At 36.9% G+C, this 21,665-nt stretch overlaps 1 protein-coding gene across 1 annotated transcript in view; it reads right to left on the reverse strand.

Annotated features, from left to right (window-relative positions):
- The window catches only part of LOC138693136 (zinc finger protein 235-like), a 42,790-nt gene extending 25,639 nt beyond the window's left edge, over nt 1–17,151 (reverse strand). The window contains exons 1-2 of the mRNA XM_069816799.1: nt 17,043–17,151; nt 11,656–11,753 (exon numbers count right to left, since the gene is read on the reverse strand). Of these exons, the coding sequence (XP_069672900.1) occupies nt 11,656–11,748 (93 nt within the window). The 5' untranslated portion in view covers nt 11,749–11,753; nt 17,043–17,151. The remainder of the gene's footprint in view (nt 1–11,655; nt 11,754–17,042) is intronic.
- Nucleotides 17,152–21,665: the final 4,514 nt, after the last annotated feature.

The raw sequence follows: 21,665 nt of genomic DNA on the forward strand, positions 1-21,665 counted from the left end.
ATGTTCTTCGCGGGCGGGTTTGCTGTTTTCCACGCGCTCCGCGTCCGAGCTTGTGTAGTTTAATTGTGCTACGCGGGCGGGTTTGATGTTGGTTTTCCTTAATGCCGGATACCAGGCCTTGTTAACCTTGAGGCCTTCTTCTTTTCGATTGAAATTGTTCTTATGTTTATATATTTCAATCGCCTCTTGGTGTAGCCTCGCGTAGAAATGTGGTGTGTCGCTGAGTGTATCGGTGTCTTCGAACCTAATTTTATGTTCGCCTTCCAGATAAGCATGTTCAGCTACAGCCGACTTATCTACGTAGCCAAGGCGGCAGGTTCTTCTATGTTCGGAGATCCGAGTCTTGAAGCTCCGCTGCGTTGTCCCTATGTAGACTGCTCCACATGAACACGGGATCCTGTAGACCCCCGTAGAAGATAATCTGTCGCGTTTGTCCTTGGCTGAGCGTAGGCTGTTGTGTATCTGCTTGGTGGGCAGGAAGATAGTGTCCACCTTGTGCCGGTTGAGGATCTTGCTTATCCGGTCCGTAACTTGCTTGTGATAGGGCAAGAACACCGTGCCTCTCTTCGTATGGTCTTGGCCTGACTCCGGTGTCGTCTTCTTCCTTGGTTTCAAGGCCCTTTTTAACTCTGTCTTGGCGTAGCCATTAGCGGTTAGGGCTGAATGTAGGTGGTCGATTTCTTGGTCTAAATGTTGGGGGTCAGAAACCCGTATGGCTCGGTCGAAGAGGGTTTTAATCATTGCACGCTTCTGCCGGGGATGATGATTGGAATCTTTGTGTAGATATCTATCCGTGTGTGTGGGTTTCCTGTACACCTTGTGGCCGAGGGCGCCATTTTCTTGTCTGTAAACCAGTACGTCTAAGAAGGGTAACTGGCCTTCCTTCTCTGTTTCCATAGTGAATTGTATTTGTTCATGTTGACTATTGAGGTGTAATAAGAAGTCTTCGAGTGTCCGTCTTCCATGTTTCCAGATCACGAAGGTGTCGTCCACGTATCTGTACCAGCAGCTAGGCTTCAATGTTGCCGTTTCCAGTGTTGCCTCCTCAAAAGCTTCCATGTAGAAGTTAGCTATCACAGGACTTAGTGGACTCCCCATGGCCACTCCGTCGGTTTGTTCGTAAAACTTTTGTTGCCACTGGAAATATGTGGTGGTTAGGACGTGTTGGAAAAGCGTCACAATATCTTCGGAAAAGATGTTCCTGAGTAGAACCATGGTATTGCTGATTGGTACCTTGGTAAATAAAGAGACCACGTCGAAACTCACGAGGATATCTTGCGGATCGGCTACCAGTGTCTTCAATCTCTCAATGAAATGTGTGGAGTCTCTTATGTAGGAGTTGGTCTTGCCTACATGCGGTCCGAGTAAACTGGTAAGAAATTTGGACAGGGCATAGGTCGGGGAGCCGATACTGTTGACGATGGGGCGGAGCGGGACTCCCGGTTTATGAATCTTCGGTAGTCCATATATTCTCGGTGGCAGTGCCTCGGATTTTTTTATGGATCGCTTCTGATCAGCCGGTATGGATGACTGCATGATAAGAGTGTTTGTTTTTCTGAGAATCGCCGCCGTTGGGTCCCTGGAGCACACTTTGTATGTGCTTGGGTCTAGAAGCTCCTCGACCTTCTGATTGTAGTCCTTGGTGTTTAGGATCACTGTGGCGTTGCCTTTGTCTGCTGCCAACACGATGACAGACAAAGGCAACGCCACAGTGATCCTAAACACCAAGGACTACAATCAGAAGGTCGAGGAGCTTCTAGACCCAAGCACATACAAAGTGTGCTCCAGGGACCCAACGGCGGCGATTCTCAGAAAAACAAACACTCTTATCATGCAGTCATCCATACCGGCCGATCAGAAGCGATCCATCAAAAAATCCGAGGCACTGCCACCGAGAATATATGGACTACCGAAGATTCATAAACCGGGAGTCCCGCTCCGCCCCATCGTCAACAGTATCGGCTCCCCGACCTATGCCCTGTCCATATTTCTTACCAGTTTACTCGGACCGCATGTAGGCAAGACCAACTCCTACATAAGAGACTCCACACATTTCATTGAGAGATTGAAGACACTGGTAGCTGATCCGCAAGATATCCTCGTGAGTTTCGACGTGGTCTCTTTATTTACCAAGGTACCAATCAGCAATACCATGGTTCTACTCAGGAACATCTTTTCCGAAGATATTGTGACGCTTTTCCAACACGTCCTAACCACCACATATTTCCAGTGGCAACAAAAGTTTTACGAACAAACCGACGGAGTGGCCATGGGGAGTCCACTAAGTCCTGTGATAGCTAACTTCTACATGGAAGCTTTTGAGGAGGCAACACTGGAAACGGCAACATTGAAGCCTAGCTGCTGGTACAGATACGTGGACGACACCTTCGTGATCTGGAAACATGGAAGACGGACACTCGAAGACTTCTTATTACACCTCAATAGTCAACATGAACAAATACAATTCACTATGGAAACAGAGAAGGATGGCCAGTTACCCTTCTTAGACGTACTGGTTTACAGACAAGAAAATGGCGCCCTCGGCCACAAGGTGTACAGGAAACCCACACACATGGATAGATATCTACACAAAGATTCCAATCATCATCCCCGGCAGAAGCGTGCAATGATTAAAACCCTCTTCGACCGAGCCATACGGGTTTCTGACCCCCAACATTTAGACCAAGAAATCGACCACCTACATTCAGCCCTAACCGCTAATGGCTACGCCAAGACAGAGTTAAAAAGGGCCTTGAAACCAAGGAAGAAGACGACACCGGAGTCAGGCCAAGACCATACGAAGAGAGGCACGGTGTTCTTGCCCTATCACAAGCAAGTTACGGACCGGATAAGCAAGATCCTCAACCGGCACAAGGTGGACACTATCTTCCTGCCCACCAAGCAGATACGCAACAGCCTATGCTCAGCCAAGGACAAACGCGACAGATTATCTTCTACGGGGGTCTACAGGATCCCGTGTTCATGTGGAGCAGTCTACATAGGGACAACGCAGCGGAGCTTCAAGACTCGGATCTCCGAACATAGAAGAACCTGCCGCCTTGGCTACGTAGATAAGTCGGCTGTAGCTGAACATGCTTATCTGGAAGGCGAACATAAAATTAGGTTCGAAGACACCGATACACTCAGCAACACACCACATTTCTACGCGAGGCTACACCGAGAGGCGATTGAAATATATAAACATAAGAACAATTTCAATCGAAAAGAAGAAGGCCTCAAGGTTAACAAGGCCTGGTATCCGGCATTAAGGAAAACCAACATCAAACCCGCCCGCGTAGCACAATTAAACAACACAAGCTCGGACGCGGAGCGCGTGGAAAACAGCAAACCCGCCCGCGAAGAACATTCGAGCGCGGACCGAGGCGACAACAGCAAGCCCCCCCCCCCCTCCCGCACTATATATACAACGATGCAGCCAGCGCAGACTGTAATCAGCACACGCAGTAGAACCAGCCGCACCAGCAATAGACACCACTGAAGATGTTCACCGCAGCAGTGAACGAAACGTTTGGTCTCACAACCAACAGACCACGGCCTCATAGCCCGGAAAACTTTTCTACTATTGACGCCGGCCGTGAAAGCCTACACTCCAATGTTTCCCTCATAATTCATACACTTGTTAACTTTTTCATGTTCTCTCTCTTTTATTTCATTACTGAAACTCCTTAATAAATAATTTTTTTTTTTTTATTTTGTTTTAGAAGAAAGTGCTGATACTTTACCATTTTTTAAAATGAATTTATTTTATATCAGAAAATTTATCAAAGGTAGAGAAGTGATCTTGCATCATATTGTAGATATAACATACATAAATACACAAAAAATTTCATCACACAACGTTGACTAGTTTCTGAGTTATTTGGGAAATCTTCATCAATGCACAGTGAAATGAATTTTGAAAAGAAAAAAAAAAAGTAAATAATTATTTTTAAATCGTAAAAATATTTTTTTATATAGCAGAAGGACAGTGTTTTACACATACCAATTTTCATTATTGTACAAGACACAGTAATGGAGGAGAAAATGTTGAATATTTCGAACATTTTACTGCTGTAAGATGTACCTAACCCCTTAAAAGAGAAAAAAAATATATAATGTTGTCACATCAACAAGGAAGCTACGGGAGTTTCGGCCAACTTGATAAAAAACGTTTTGAAGGAAGGGGCAGTGTCATTGTCTACCACAGTTGGAGTCCGACTACTGTAACCTGGCCTATCGAGCTGCTCGTATAGTGATGACGTCTCCCCCTCCATGGCCACGTGAGTATTGGAAAAGTCGAAGGTCTTTTTGTAGTTGGTCGAGCTATAACACACAATTTATATTTATATAGAGGATTGATTATCACGTAACATATTCACTTGAATTGTTTGATATTTTATATACGTAAAAATTAGGAGTTACACAGCACAACATTTGACCTCATTCTTAAAAGCCAATAATTCTACATTCATAATGTTTCCAATATGTTTACTAGTTTTCGAGCAACCTGTTTGTGATAGTGGTGTACTTTGTAATGGAATTGAATATTCTAACATTCCAAATGAAAGACAATTCTGCAAGTTTACAGGGTGGAGGCTAATCCATCAATTCAGTATCTCAGCTGTCTTCTACCAGAGTCTCATGCAAACTTTTGAAATAACCTTGGCATATGTCTCGAACATATAGCATAAGAGACGTAACATCTTTTTACATAATTAGGATTTGACGGATTTATTTACTATGTAAAGAGAATGGGTTCTCTCCCGGACGATCCTTCTTTGTGATTGTGACTGGCTGAAAAGGGACGTCACGAAAGTAGTTGGCTTAACACAATCAAACTTGAATACTGTTCCTTCAGAAAATCGTCATAATGTGCCATTGTCATATTTTGTCCTTCACAATATCTGTTAAGTGGTTCTAAAGCCGCATCTATATGGTGTACGCATGCAATCTGGGAAGAATATGAATTAATCAAGTTTAAAACGCGCGTTCAATTAAGATGCATGAAAATTTTGTGTCTACATAGTGCGCCATGCTGAACATCAACTTCACTACATAAATATATAATACAATTAAATATCAATCTTGCATTCCTTGCTTGAATACATAAAGTTGAAAGAAAAGTTGAACCATGTAAAAGTATGAGGTATTCTTGAGTCATTGTGATAACTACAGGACTCTTTAGTTACTGAAACCCAACACTAGGGAGTATAAATGATAGAATTTCTATTTGCCACGTGTTTTTATCAATTCGCCCCAAGTCGCGATCACAAGGTAACCTTATATACCTCAAATTTGTGCAAGCCAATGCTCAAGAGACTTCAACCTTTTACTGGTTACAAGTGACCTTTCAAGAGCTAAAACAGTCCAGTTTTGCTCTGACCTCTGCAGCTGTCGCTAAAGTGTGCAGATTAGGATTTACCTAGAATGATAAAGTCCTAAGGGCCGTATTCATAAACGAGACTTTGGATATAGACTTCCCAAAGTCGACTTTCGTAGTAAAGTTTAACTTTGTTAAAAGTCCTATTCATAGACAGTACTTCTGAGACTTTGACTTTGGTAAGTCGAGATTTGACGATCTTGTTCTAATGTTGGCAATCAAAATCACTGCCTTCTAAACGAATTAAATTAATAGATATTTGAAATAGAGTAGGCATTGCCACAATCGAAGCCATCTTTTGAGTCACAAATCAATGAAACAATTGAACATCGGTACATGTTAAGCAATTGTTATTAACCGTTCTTGCAGCTTTACATAAGAATAACATTATTCGAGGGCTTATTGTGAAACTAACGTAAGTACAGAAATTGACATTTTTAGGTATTTACACCAATCGTTAATAATTTGTTCTTCTACCTGATCACAAAAAATCGTAATTCAGTTCGAACAGTCTTGTATAATTCGTAACTACAAAACATGATGGTATAGTTCATCTGAAATAGTATTGCTTGTTAAGAATTTTGTTCTGAATAAACATCTAGGTCTATTGTAGATACGTTAGTTTCACACTAAGTCCTGAAATAATTTCATTGTAAAATAATTTTGTTGTGAAGATATGGAAGATAAGATTCCACCAATGACAGACTATGAAAGAGACATATTATACTGCTGACAGTTGGCAGAGTTACTCCCTGCATGTCTGCAGAAACTACTTAAAAATTATCTGAAATCAGTATGCAGAAAACATAATTATGACGACAGCAAGAATTATAAATTAACTGCATTTCCAACTGTATAACCTATCCTCTATAGAATTAAATACCGTAGTAAGAATCAATATTAAGCTAGTAATCCTTACCTATAGCGTAAAATCGCGATGAAATAAGTTGTATTATTTTACATCTTGATTACACAACTTTTAATTTGTATTATTTATTGGTGGAATACATAATCCTTTTTGATTATTCATCAATGAAAGTTGAAACATGACGAGGATATTTAATACCGTCTATTTATCAAATCTGTACCTTGATTTGAATTTATAATCTATAATAATACGGTAGGGAACATAAGCAGCTTTAATAATCTCCTAGATGTTTTCAATATTCTCGGCAAATTCAACAATTTCCCAAATATCTGTCATTTTCCTTCTGTCACGAACGAGAGTCAAAGTCAAAGTCTAGATTTTCGGCGACTTCGAAGTAAAGTCACGATTGAAAAGTTTACTTTCCTCAAAGTGTCGACTGTGAATAGGAAAATTGTGACTTTGTACTTTCCAAAATCAACTTTGGTCCAAAGTCTCGTCTATGAATACGACCCTAAGCCACAGGACATGATAACTTATTCCAGCACGTCATAAATATTCACTGGTAATTACATACAGTAAATGTAAATCCTAAGTCAAATCTTGCATCACTTAATAAAAATATAACTAAATTTAAGGATGATACAGTCGTAAGTCAATGTACATTTATTATGAAGAAATATGTCCTTAATTATGTATCACAACCTGATGATGAATCATCAAAGGGGTTATAATCGGAATGACTTGTAGTTTAAACCTTTTTCTGCGATTCTTTCACTACTTTTATTTTCTGTGTTTTCTAATAGTTGAATCAAAACTACCTTCCCTTCAGAAGCCATTTTCTTGTGGTACTGGACTTTCTCACACAACAATATTGTCACCAGGCTCAATATGATAGAAACCACTGCCTGCTGGATCGCATCTTGTGGCTGTGTAACTGCCTGCTTATTTCTGTTTCTTAGCATTCAGTTTCGCGTGGACCATTATTGTCCAGTTCCGACGCTAGAGCGCAGCAACTAACTACCGTTGGTTTACAGAGTGAATTATAATTTTTAATTTGAAATCTTAGAAGTAATTACGGTGTATGTAATTCTATTGTTTATTAATTATGTGGTTTTTTTCTTTTATTTATATTGGAAGTAAGAAATACTCGAGTTTCTAAACAAGATTTGCTGTGGGAGATATAAAACCTGGTTTCCTGAAAATAACAATATTAATTATAATATATTTACAATGATATTAATTTTTCCTACTAAAATCTTAGTTAAGCTAATTTCTTGTCATTTTAAGTGAAATTTATCTGTCATCCATGGTATTACAGCAACATGAAGTGAAGGGGATCACAACACTGTATTTCGTAAAACACACTGAATTATAACTTAATATTTCCAAAGGTTGTTGTTTGGTAAACTGTCTGAAAACAGATCTGAACCTCACAAGTGATACTAAGAAGGCACCACTTATGAGGCAACTAGGCCACGAGATAATGGGATAGGGTGGCTGGTTCCTTTTCCCCTCCATTGCCGACTAGCTACATATTACACTAATCAGGCTTCAGAAGCTTACAATCTATTCTTCCTCTGACACATTTCGTCAAGTGAATCAGCCAGATGAGGTAAATTATCTGTTTGCAGTATTTTATTCAGCATTTCTTTCGTTCTATTGTCCGTATAATATTTCCAAGGATTTGAAGAAATTGCTATTTTACAAGCGGGAAATTGTTGTTAATTCGAACCGTGATTTGAAATAATCTCTTAGCTCGGTTACAGGAAGCATATATTTCTTCGTAAATATAATTACACTTCTTGAGATATTTTACATCAGTTTCAGACATTATTTTTATTACTATTTTTATTATTAACAATAATTTTAGTAAATGCCTAAAGCAAGTATAAACCTACAAGTATAATTGTATTTATATGATACAAATCCGTTAATTAGAACTTGTATTTGGATGTAGCATCGCCACAGTCTAGTATATACAGAGACGAAGCTCAATACATAGTGAATATGCATCCCTAGATAGTTGCTAACCACTAGGACCGCTAATATCGCCTCATTACAGACAATGCGAAATAGTACCGGCAAGTCTATTGTTCCTAGCACCCTCACAACTCAAGCTTCGTGACTGTATATACTAGACTGTGGTATCGCTCAGAAAAACATTAAGTTTTAAGTTCAGTATTAATATTATTAACATTAAGAATTGCATAAGTATCCGAACACTCTGGGTCGTGTCCCTAAGTGCTTGTCGTAACAATAGTCATTTAGGGCACTTTACATATACTGATAATGTTAATAGTGGTGGGCCCTACCTGCCACCTAGTGACTAAATAACTTTTTTCATTACTCGCACATAAGCATTCCGCAGACGAGACGATAAAAGTCACCCTCGGCTCTCTTTTTGCGCATGCGCCATCGGTGTAATATTTCCGCTTCCGGTGTGATGCTGGGCCTCGTTGTAAGCATAAAAATTGTTTTATTCACCGCATTCTAGATTCACCCACAGTCTAATACATAAGTATTAGACTGTGATTCACCTTCGTCACGATCATATATTATTTACATTTCGGTGATACAAGTTACGTAATTATAATAATAGTGCATTGATAGATTTCACAATTATTACTCCAGATCCTGTTATCCAAGTCAAACGTTATTTTCGTATAATTGTATTCCAGAATATTTCCTCATAAGTCTTGATAGGCTATATGTATTAAGAGTTAATTTCTGGTGGTAGTATTGATATTAAACTTGGCTAACACAATATTCCATCTACAACTTCAGAGGGGCGGCAAGAACTAGCGCTGAGGTAGTTCTGTATATTTCAACTGCAAACCAACTTACGAATCTCGTGATATGCAAATAAATATCACCAAACGTAGGTGCCAGCTTCAGAGGGGCTGCAAGACACTTTGTGTCCAAATTTATAAAACCAGGGGCATCACATCCAGTAAAATTAAGAGTGATCTCAGCCTTATTAACAATTCGAAGAGATAATCCTATGTAAATAAAGCGGCGAAACTAGCGCTGAAGTAGTTCTGGTGATTTCGGAAGTGAAAATTGTTGAATTTATAAGGGTTTCTTTTTATGTAGATACAGTTGATCGTATATGCATCATAGACAAATATATGCATGGCGTAACAAAACCCTAAACTAACCAAATCTAACCTGTCACAGATTCGTATATGCAACATATATATAAGCGGGGAACTACTTCAGCACTAGTTTAGCCAAAAATTGAATTAATTTGTTTGAAAGCTGAAGTAGGTTATAGGCCAAAGATTATTATTTGAACTCTATAGAGAGTAGTGGTTTGGTTCGACTGGAACATCTCGGAAAAAAGAAGATATATATTTTTTTATTATTACCGGTATAGACCTATATTCATTATTATTTATTATTCCACAGTTGAGTAACAAAATGGACAAGGAACTATCCAAAAGAACAAATCGGGACACCCTTAGAACAATAGCATTTTAAATATCATGGTAAATTAGAAAACATACCACTAACTTTATGAGTTCCTGTAGGCCCTAAATGTTTTTATCCATCTAAATCACTGATAGAGGAGGTCAGCTGTCGAACATGTTAGTAAAGCAATTCACAGTGCCGCTATCTTTCCTGAATTTGAGATCGGTGAATCTTCACACATGCAACAAGTGACTTCACTTCTCTATCCATGATCCACATTTTTGTAGTTCAGTTCAAATCTATGAACTATTGGGATCGAACAGTAATGGTCCTAAGTCTTACCAAGCGGAAATAACACAGAGCTAACAGTTAATTAACAGTGTATGGTAATTATGTAGTAATAATCGGCCAAGCCTCCATATTCCCGCAATAGAGGTCCAGGGCACCTTCGTTATCATATGTATTTTCTTTTATTAAATTTCGTTTGTATATGATTAACTTGTCATCCAGTATCCACTTTACACCCTGGATCTCTGTTGTAGTAAGATGATGGCCTGGCCGATATGACCTGTCGATGGTTTGTTTCTACACAATTATTAAAATATATGTATATACTTGGTAATGTATCTATCCTGGATCTCTATTACGGGAAGATGGCCTGGCTGGTGATTACTACTTAATTACCCAAAATTTAAAACTAACCATTATCAACACTCGTTTTTAGGTTGCTTTTTTTTTTTTTTGTTATGATCGTCGTCGTAGGTGTGTGCTCGTTAATTGATTAGCAACGGCTATATAACTACTGATAATGGATAAATGCTTAATAAAGAAAATTGTCCCCACTGAAAGTGCAGTGAACGGGAATACAATGATAAATTGGGTTATATTAATGATAGTGAAACTAATGGCTCATCGTCGGGTGGCGATCAAAACCTTGTAATTCCAAAACTGGAAATTTTACAAGAGAAAGATATAATATTACTGATACGATATCATGTTCACGTGCTCTATTTTATGTACATGTCTTAAATGTCTGTTTAAATTCGACTGTTTACTAAATATGGTACTGCAATGTTTGCATACCACAGGCATTATTACAGAAGTTTGAAAACTAATCCATCAATCTCGAATGAAAGTAAAAAAAATCCAGTTCACAATTACTGCGGTAAATAAAACATTTTTATGCTTACAACGGGGCTCAGCGTCACACCGGAAGCGGAATTTCTTCACCGATAGCGCATGCGCAATAAAGGGAGCCGAGGGTGACTTTTATCGTCTCGTATTCCGCAGGCATTGTAAGCAGCCATAAGATGTGATCCAGCAGGCAGTGATAGAAACATTAGCGCATATCTTTGTCATCTGTTGCGTATTATCACAAACGATTGAGCACTAGCATACTCTAGTGAAAATGAGCCGAACTACATCAAAATCCAATTTTTGGTCAATGTGTGGCTTTGGGCTATATCATACTCACCGCTTCAGTTATCTTGTGCACAGAAGGTACTGCGCCCAAAACGAGGTGATAACACATTCACAAGGGTTCATCTCAGTTTGTTACGATGACGCCACAATAGAGCTACCTTACCACTTGTATCTGACATCTCTTTATGAGGCTACTAACTTGTAGTAAAATAAAAAATGTTTACTTTATATACTATATTCAGTGAAAGATTGACAACATTAACAACTTAACACGATTTATAAAAAACATTTTGATTCAAGCTTATTTAAAAAAAAAACCTTCAAATCACCACCCATTGTTAGCTATCATAATGTTACAGAAAGGGTAAAAAAAAAAAAAAAAAACAAGGGTGTAACACGTGACATGAAGGCAAACGGACAAAACAATTCTAGATTTAATATTTCTCTTTCTACATGCTGTAAGTTTCCTAACTATAAATTGGGATATATAAATATAAAATCTAACTTTGTCATAATATAGTACATTATTATAAATGCGGCATATAGAAATTAGAACCAATAGCTTTCAACTTACCTCTGACATGGGCTTTTTCTCGTCTGTATCAGTATCATCACTGGACTGTATGGCCAAAGGGTCGACGTCAGGTTCCTTTTTGACCCCGTCCATCACAACTAAAACAGACATTTAACCAGTGACTGGCAGGAAAAACGTTAATGCAAGGCATAATAAAAACATCAACCAACCTAACCTGTCACTGATTCGGGTGAAGCCACAGTATTTCTGTTCAGAAGAGACCAAAAAGTGAAAAACAATTGTGTAATACATCATTTTAAAGCTTGAAATCTCTATTACTTAGATCCATGGATAATTTTGCAAAAATGTACAGAATTTTGAAAGGGAGCTTGAAAATGTTTCCAATGGTGTAATTTTGTGTTGCATATGGGACGAAGTTTAAAAAGGCTTAAATTTTAAATAATTTATTTGAAATATTTCTACCTATGTTTTCAAAGACATGTACTTAATGCCTTATATTTACAAGATTTATTCAATTTAAAAGTTAGTGGTATTCTGTTAAAAATGAATTCGGTGTCCCATACGTAACAAATGAATCGACATTTTTTAAACTTTGAGCCTTGTTATCAATGCAGAAAAATTTTTAGTATTTATTTTTTAAAGCGTGGTGTTATATTGTAACTGAAAGTACATAAACATAAAAAATGTGGGGTATGAAATAGGCATTAAATTTTATTTTAAAATCTGTTCCTAATGGGATTGTTTCCTTAGATATTAAGGAAATTCCATTTTAGGGAGATGCATGTTCTGTAAAAATTTGAGAATTTATCAGGTAGTCAGGTTGCCAGTATTATAGAGGAAAAGTCAACCTCCTATTATAGCTTTGGTATACATTATAGGAACATATAATTAGTAGCCCATACATAAAAAACTTGATAATTAAAAAGATAAGTTTCATTACTTATTCGGCTTTAGTAGTGCTGCTTGAACTAATGTGATTTTCATCATTATAATAATTTAATTTGCAAAGGAATTTTTGTTTCACTTGTTTGATTAGTTATTTTTTTTTTATTCATAAATATTGATTACATAATTTTGAGGTTAAGAAGCAAAAATATTTAGGCACAAAATTTATTGCAAATGTTATATAGGCATACAATATGATGTAATACTCTTCATGGTGTGCCATTATTATCCACTTGTAAAATATGGCTCCTATGACAGTTGCAGAGAGTGTGAGAAAACTTAAGGAGAAAAATAAAATAAAATAAAGAAAATCCAGAGCTTCAGGAAAGTGAAAAATAAAAAGGAGAGTATACAGAAATACTTAAGAGATATAAAATGAATAAGAGAGGGACTGATCGAGAAAGAATTTGGGAAAGAGATGAAGAGAGTTCAAAAAGAGAGAAAAAAAGTTACAAGCTGCTCAGCCTCAGATAACAGAACATCAACATCAAATATTTCACACAAGTAATAGGCAAAGCATTCAAGTGGGTTAAACGCAATCTTCCAACATGTCGGTCTCAGTAGCATAATTGGTATAGCACTGACCTTCTATGCCTGAGGTTGCGGGTTCGATCCCGGCCCAGGTCGATGGCATTAAAGTGTGTTTAAATGCAACAGGCTCATGTCAATAGATTTACTGGCATGTAAAAGAATTCCTACACGACAAAATTCCGACACACTGATATAACTTCTGCAGGTGTGAGCATCGTTAAATAAACCATAATTTAATTCTTCTTCCAACATCAACAAAACAAGTTCATGTTATTTCCAACACCATTCAAAGGTAAAAAATACTTTCTGAAAACCTTAAACTTTATTTGATAAGTGATCTAAAGAAACGAAAGAAACGGGGTTATGCATTAAGTGAAGAATAAAAGTGTGAAGTGATACAGTTCTACAGAAGGAATGACATAAGCAGAATAAGACAAGCAAAGAAGGAATATGTTTCTGTGAAAAATCGTGAATCTCATAAGCGGAAACAAATGCAAAAGCATATTTTAATCGTGAAAATTCAAGAGGGATACGGTTTGTTAAAAAAAAATCATAATATTAAAATGGATTTGAGGGTGGTGGGATATGATGGTAGAAACTGGATTAATCTTGCTCAGGATAGGGACCAATTGCGGGCTTATGTGAGGGCGGCAATGAACCTCCGGGTTCCTTAAAATCCGTAAGTATAAGTGTAATTTTAAAGTAGGATTATCCATGTTTAAAACACTGAGACCATCAGAAATATTTCCAACATCATGCAAAGTTCACAATGTATACATGTGCTCATATGAAAACATAGAAATGCTTGTGGAAGGGCTGAATAAAATAAATGCCAATATTTGCAATTCCAGCTGATGAAATTAAGATGACTAAATCCAAAATTCAAAATGTGAGTATGTAAGGCATACTCTGAAACAAGCTTTTAGTTACTATTGTCAAGTTAAGTTGAATAGAATAACTTAATACTAGTGTGTTCCATATGTAACCAAACACTTGTCCCATACGTAACTTACACTTCTCAGAAATTATATTTTTGTGATTGGAACATGTAAAGGAAAATCTTTGATCAGGGGCCTGTTTCTCAAAACTCATGGACTAGTAATACTAGTCTGTACAGTAGTAATATTAGTTTATTTTACAAGTCAGTGTTTCTAGAAACTACAAGGGTAAAGTAGTAATACTAATCTGTACATTAGTATCATTAGTTTATTTTACAAGTCAGTGTTTCTAGAAACTACAAGGGTAAAGTAGTAGTTACCAATTCACAGACTAGTAATATTGGTCGATTTCACCAGTTCATAAGTGATTCTGTTTCTCATAATGCTAATCTAGTTGATTATACTAGTATTCAACAGTAATATTACTACAAGACTCTAAAGACGGGTGATTTCTGTATTATTAGTTACCAATGACAACCTTTCTCAGATAATCGAAATAAATAATATTGCATTTATTTTTTTTAATACATGTGATTCCGATTGAAGTGATGAAGTTGTGAAAAGAGCTAAAACTATATCGAGAAAGAACAATTATTATTCCTTTACGGGAGCATTTATTTAAATATAATGAACAGTTTAGGTAAAGTGCTGAAAAGCTTGGAGTCAGCCTCGGTATAGCGCTGGCCTTCTAAACTCGAGGTTGCAGGTTCGATCCCAAGCTAGGTCGATGGCATCTAAGTGTGTTTAAATGCGACAGGCTCATGTCAGTAGATTTACTGGCATGCAAAAGAACTCCTGCGGGACAAAATTCTGGCACACCAGCGACGCTGATATAACCTCTGCAGTTGCGAGCATCGTTAAATGAACCATAATTTGAATTTTGAAAAGCTTGAAGAGTTGTTGAATATAGTGGAACCTGACATAACAAGACATATAATATAAGTCATGCATTATTAGCAAAGCTTCAAATACAAATTGGGATGTTGATTATTTTCCAATGCCATCAGGTCTTTCTGTCCTAGACCAGCAACACATGCAGAATATTTTCCTAATAATCTAATACCAATTCATCAACTGCAGTAATTTTTGCTGACTTTCCTCCTCCACTGCCAGTTCTTCTGGCATTGTCAACTTTAGCCTACAAATTAAATATAAAACGACACTAATTTATGAATAGATCAAATTTAAAAATTAAAAAAATTAGCGAATTTTTCATCAAGTTATAAGGGCATTCATGTCGGCAGTAGACCCACTAGCTACATAATATGTTTATATTATGATACCACAGTCTAGTATATACAGTCACGAAGCTCAATACGTAGTAAATATGCATCCATAGATAGTTGCTAACCACTAGGATCGCTAATATCGCCTCATTACATACACTGCGAAATAGTACCGGCACAGTCTATTGTTCATAGCACCCTCACAACTCAAGCTTCGTGACTGTATATACTAGACTGTGATGATACTGTGAACTTGAATTGGTACTCATCAAAGTTGCTTTCTTAATGTTGGGCCAGTAAGTGTCCCTAACGTATGCATAATCTTTGTTCTGAGGTTCAGTTCCACAGCCTCATACATTACAACATTTTTTGTCCATTCGTTTATTTTATAATTTTTTTCTTATTGAGCTTGAAAAAGCACCGAATAGTAGCCTATATCCTTTGATTCATTAATCATATTGAGTATAGTTAATTTGCTTTCAATTGATGGAATTTTAACTGAAAAGAGAAATCAAAACCAAAACACAAAAAACTTAGCCTTCTAACCTCAAATAACAATACCTACCAATGACTATAAACAAATGAACTCTATCAGCTGACTAGTGACTAGTAAAAAATTGTCACAAGTTACTAGACTGGTAAAATAGTTTGAGAAACAGAATCTACTAGAGCTGGTGAAATATACTCTGGTAACTAGTAACTGGTCAACTACTAAACTAGTATTTTTGAGAAACAGGCCCCTGATAGCACATGTTAAGTATATATTGTAAAGTAATGCTGAGCACCAAAAAGCATTTTCAACTGTAAGTAATTTCAGAAAAAATGAAGTGCATATAAACCATTTAATAAAGGGTGATTTTCTACTGTTCCATACGTAACAGGTATTCATTGTGAGTCTGTATTTTTAAAAATTGTAAATTATATTGCAGTTCAAGAAAATGTATTTCAAAATGTCCCATATGTCACACACAAATACTGTGGCTTTACCCATTCGTATACACAAGACGTAACAAACGTCTACACTAACCTAAATTGTAACAGTTTCGCATAAGCAAGGCATAGCCTGAGTGTACACTAGCGTGAAACTATCATGTCACCAAAGTTACGTTGAGGGTACTAGCACAGTCTAGTATACACAGTCACGAAGCTCAATACGTAGTAAATATGAATTAATTGATAGTTGCTAACCACTAGGATCGCTAATATCGCCTCACTACAGACAATGCGAAATAGTACCCGCACAGTCTATTGTTCCTAGCAACCTCGCAACTCAAACTTCGTGACTGTATATACTAGACTGTGGTACTAGGAATACACTGTGCCGGTACTATTTCTCAATGTCTGTGATGAGGCGATAGTAGCGATACTTGTGGTTAGCAACTATTTATGGATGCATATTTAGTACGTATTGAGCTTCGTGACTAGACTAGACTGTGATATTACAGAGGAGACAACTTAAGGACTTCAACGTGGGGAAGCGTTGTGAGAAGGAAACTACCTCAGAACTCGTTTAAAAGTCAACTATCCGAAGACAGGTTTGGGTTTGAACCTCGTGACACCAATAAGGTATCATTCATGGGCAAATGAGCCAGAAGATATGGAATGGGGTAGAGTGGCCCGCTCCTCTCTCTCTCTCTCTCTCTCTCTCTCTCTCTCTCCAGTGCATACATCGCCGACTATCTACATATTACACTAATCAGACTTCAGATATATAAGAGTAATCAATAAAACTCGAATGATAATTCCACTGAAGACTAAAACGTAATATTCAGCGATTAAGACTTACGTCTATAAATGATTACAATGAATATGTACCGAAGTAACTATATCCTCATATTACACTAGGGAATATGTGACACACGATTGGACAGGATGAACAGCTTCCGCTTCCAACACGATCTACTGAGCAGTGACCACGGATGCTAATCATGCACTGTTGGCAGGCCTACTCTTTTTGCAATAGATTGTTCTTTTTTAATCTACTGATCTATTGCCAAAAATCGAAGTATGATACAAATTCCCCGCTTTTGTCCTTTCGCACCTTATTTTCAGAAAAAACTTTTTTTCACAGAGTTTGTCTGAGTCATTCCCTTTAAGGGTACGGCCACACGAGCTACATTTGTAGCAAGTTTTCTGCAACAAATGTAGCTGGAATTATAGGCAGCATTGAGTTAAATGGAAGCGGCCACACGGAGCAGTAAATGTAGCAACTTTGGCGCCGTCTGACATGTTAGGTCTATTCGTGACCAATAATTTTCCACCTTAAACGAATTAACATTGTTGTTAGTTACTGGGAATTTCTTATTATGAAATCAATATTTTTAAACATTAAATTTATATTAATATTTATTTCCGCTTTACTAATTCCCAGAGGAGACTCAGCGAGTCAAAGAATATACAGTACCTAGCCACATTATTATAATCACTCACATTTTTACTCTACTTTTCACATTACTTCCTCATTTGAACTCTGGTTTCCTTTCTGAAGCAGAATTCACATTACATATTTAATTTTTAAAGAATATTATGTAAAATTACAATTATAACAATGTTAATTCAAGAAATATTGATAAATAACCAACTACACCTCATTTTTACAGAAATTTCAGTATTTCGTACGACCTCCATTGGCTTCAATTACAGCTTCAATTCTCTTTGGCATGCTTACAATACACTTCTGTATTATTTCCTGGATCCTCTCATTGTGATTCCAAACATGTATCAGCCTTTCAATAAGTCGAACTCTGGTAGTAATAAATTCTTTTGCCATCTGTCTTTTTACGAAGCCCCAGACGTTCTCAATGGGATTCAAGTCCGGTGAGTTTCCTAGTTTCCTGGTCATGGCAAAAGTGGAATGTTTTTGGAAGCCAGAAACGTTTTGCCTCTCCTAGCAGTGTGGCAAGGTGCACCATCTTGCATAAAAATATATTCCTCCCCATTTGGGAACCATTCATTCAGCTGAGGGGTAAGCCTGATTTCCAATACCTGGATATATTGATCTTGTTTCATTGTTCCCTGAACAATGTAGAGTCGTTCTGAACCTTTGCAAGTAGGCCTATGTGGCAATTTTTTTAACTACATTGAGTGACGCAAATAATGCGGCCAGCCAAGATTATGTTTTTTTAATGGAAAGTAAAGTTCTATAATTTGAAATTCCTATTGCAATCTAGATTTTTTTTTTCGTCAGTCAGGAGCAAATTAAACGCAAAATAAATATGTCAAATGCCTGTTATTATTCGATTGAGAAGCTTTTGTCATCTAGTCTGCTGTCAAAAAATCTGAAAATTAGAATTTATAAAACAGTTATATTATCGGTTGTTCTGTATGGTTGTGAAAATTGGACTCTCACTTTGAGAGAGGAACAGGGATTAAGGGTGTTTGAGAACAAGGTTCATAAGAAAAAATATTTGGGTCTAAGAGAGATTAAGTTACAGGAGAATGGAGAAAGTTACACAATGTAGAACTGTACGCATTATATTCTTCACCTGACGTAATTAGGAACATTAAATCCAGACATTAGAGATGGGCAGGGCATGTAGCATGTATGGACGAATCCAGAAATGCATATAGTGTTAATTGGGAGGCTGGAGGGAAGAAGACCTTTGGGAAGGCATAGATGAGAGGATAATATTAAAATGCATTTGAGGGAGGTGGGATATGGTGATACAGACTGGGTTAATCTTGCACAGGCTAGGGACCGATGGCAGGCTTATGTGAGACCAGTAATGAGCCTGCAGGTTCCTTAAAAGATATAAGTAATTTCGAATCTCCTGCTTTCGTAACTGGTAGGGTTGGCAACTGTGCTAATGGGCAAAATAGTACGAAAAGCAGGGCGACTATAAAAAAATTAGAATTAAAAATATTACAGGGGATTTACAGAATATCAGTTATTGAATCAATACGTCTGCAGTTTATTGATTTGAATATTATTCTTATATTTCATTAGGAAAATAGATGGCTTTAAATACAATAATAAAAAACAGAAATTATTAGATAAATAAGAATATCAAGAACGGAACATACGTTGAATGAATAAACGAGTCCTCTAGAATCATAACTCACAATATCAATTTTTTTTTTTTTTTTTTTTTGGCAATTAAGCAAAAATTTATATTTCACTAATCCTCATATGGCACAATTGTTAAATATAGCAGCTTTTATTATAATCTATACTAATAACAAATCTGTAACCAAAATTTTTCTGGTAATTTTCGTTTTTCCAAAAATATTTGGTGTTAACATGTATAATAAACCATCATGAAACCGAAAATCGATTTTTTGACATTTTTGTTTGTATGTATGTCTGTCTGCCTGGATATTTGTTACTTTTTCACATGATAATGGTTGAACCAGTTTATATGAAAATTGGAATATAAATTAAGTTCGTTGTAACTTAGATTTTAGGCTAAATGGCATTCAAAATACTTTATTTAAAGGTGGTTAGAAGGGGGCTTGAATTAAATAAATCGAAATATCTCCCTTTCTCTTGATTTTCAAGCAAAATATTACATAACAACAGTTTCTTTAAATATCATGTCCGATAAGTTTTATTCTATGCACAATTTTAATAGGAATGATATTTAATGAGATAAATGAGTTTTAAAATAACAGTGCCATATAATTGGCCGTAATGAAATAAAACCAAATAACTTCTTCTATAAGGGGCCTTGGACAACAACAAACAGAAGCTATTAACATAGCCTACAGAGAATGTTTCTGTGTTTGCATAAAGTAATATCGGATGCTAATTAACCGATTTGTATAATTATTATTTCACCATTGGAAAGTGTAGTTTCTCTAGATGGGCATAATGCTATAATGTTAGTACAGTAACTTCTGAGTGAATTGAGGACAGGTAAGATTAAAATAGCTTCTTATGCACAGAAAACTTGACAGGCTATTCTGTATAGGGGAGAGTTGGCTAAAAAAGATACTTAGCGCGAAATAGCTAATAACTTCGAGATCACTGATAGGAATAACAAACAGTTATTGTCTATGAGTCCCTTAAGGACTGTATTTTAATAAGTGATTTGGAAATGTGCTCTGTACCACAACGCTTAAGAGGAAAATAATGTTTATTGAAAGTTGTGCAAGTGTCCCGTTCTGCCAAACTGGTTGGATAAAACGGGATAGTTATATAAATCAACTGAAGTTGTTGAAATGTTAATTAATAAGTCACAACAACTGCACACAAAACATGAGTATGAACAAAAGAAATCATTCCTATGTTAATTTTTACATTATATTGCTATTAAATATCATTAATGTTTCTTTAGTTCGTTATTTAACGACGCCATATCAACTACTAGGTTATTTAGCGTCCAGTAGTAGTAGGGTTTAAAAAGGGCGCGTCAGCTGCTATGGCTCTTTGCGCCCTTATCTAAAATTCGTAATAAAACAAAGACACAAATAATACAATCACAAGAGTGCTAAAAGAAAAGCGTTGTCATGGTAAAACGAGGTACACAAATGCAGTACACACAAGGTGATTTGTACAGAATCATAAAAGTGAGCAATTCTACGACCCTAGGTGGTATTCAAAACGACCAAATAAAATAATAAAACTAAGGCCACCAGACATAAATTGTGTATGATATTTAAGAAAAAAAAATTAAATTTTATAAAATATTCCGATGTATAAAGTCCGAAGTGTCAACAATATAAAATCATATATAAAACAAATGTAACCTCCGGATGTAAAGGCTCCGGAGGATAAGTAAAACAGGTCAATAAAAAAACTAAATCACCTTATCCAGTCCTGTATTCCGTAAAAATCTCAGAGCTCCATTTGTACAATTAAAATCATTTCCAAGAGCATGAGGTAATGTCGGCCGAAAACCATTTTGCAGGCGGACACGGTCATATTTTCTGCAAAGCAATAAAGAATGTTCCACCGTAAGTGGAACATGGCACATATCACATTCCGGCTGAGGCTCGCCATGTAGGAGATGGCCATGTGTCAGTTGACAGTGGCCAATCCTCAACCAGGTGAGTAAAACCTCCTCGTGTCGTGACGTTCTTGTGGACGAATCCCAAACTCGAACAGTATTTTTTATATTTCGTAATTTGTTTCCCTCTTGTGCAGACCATTCTCCTTCCCATTGCCACCAAATTTTATATTTCAAGTAGTTTCGAATGTCCTGCCACCTCTCGCGCCAATATACCAGAGAGCCATTCAGTGTGCCAGCCCCGGCTGCAGCATCCGCGGCCTCATTTCCTGGAATCCCTACATGACCAGGAATCCACACTACTCCAATCTCATAATCAGAGCTAAGGAGAGTGTGGAACAGCTCCTGAGTTCTTAACACAAGCGGATCATCACAATTAAAAGACTGCAAGGACTGAATGACACTTAAAGAGTCGGAACAGATAAGGAATCTGCCCCGAGGTTGACTAATTAAAAACAATA

Source organism: Periplaneta americana, chromosome 17, assembly GCF_040183065.1.
Source record: "Periplaneta americana isolate PAMFEO1 chromosome 17, P.americana_PAMFEO1_priV1, whole genome shotgun sequence".
Lineage (NCBI taxonomy): Eukaryota > Metazoa > Arthropoda > Insecta > Blattodea > Blattidae > Periplaneta > Periplaneta americana.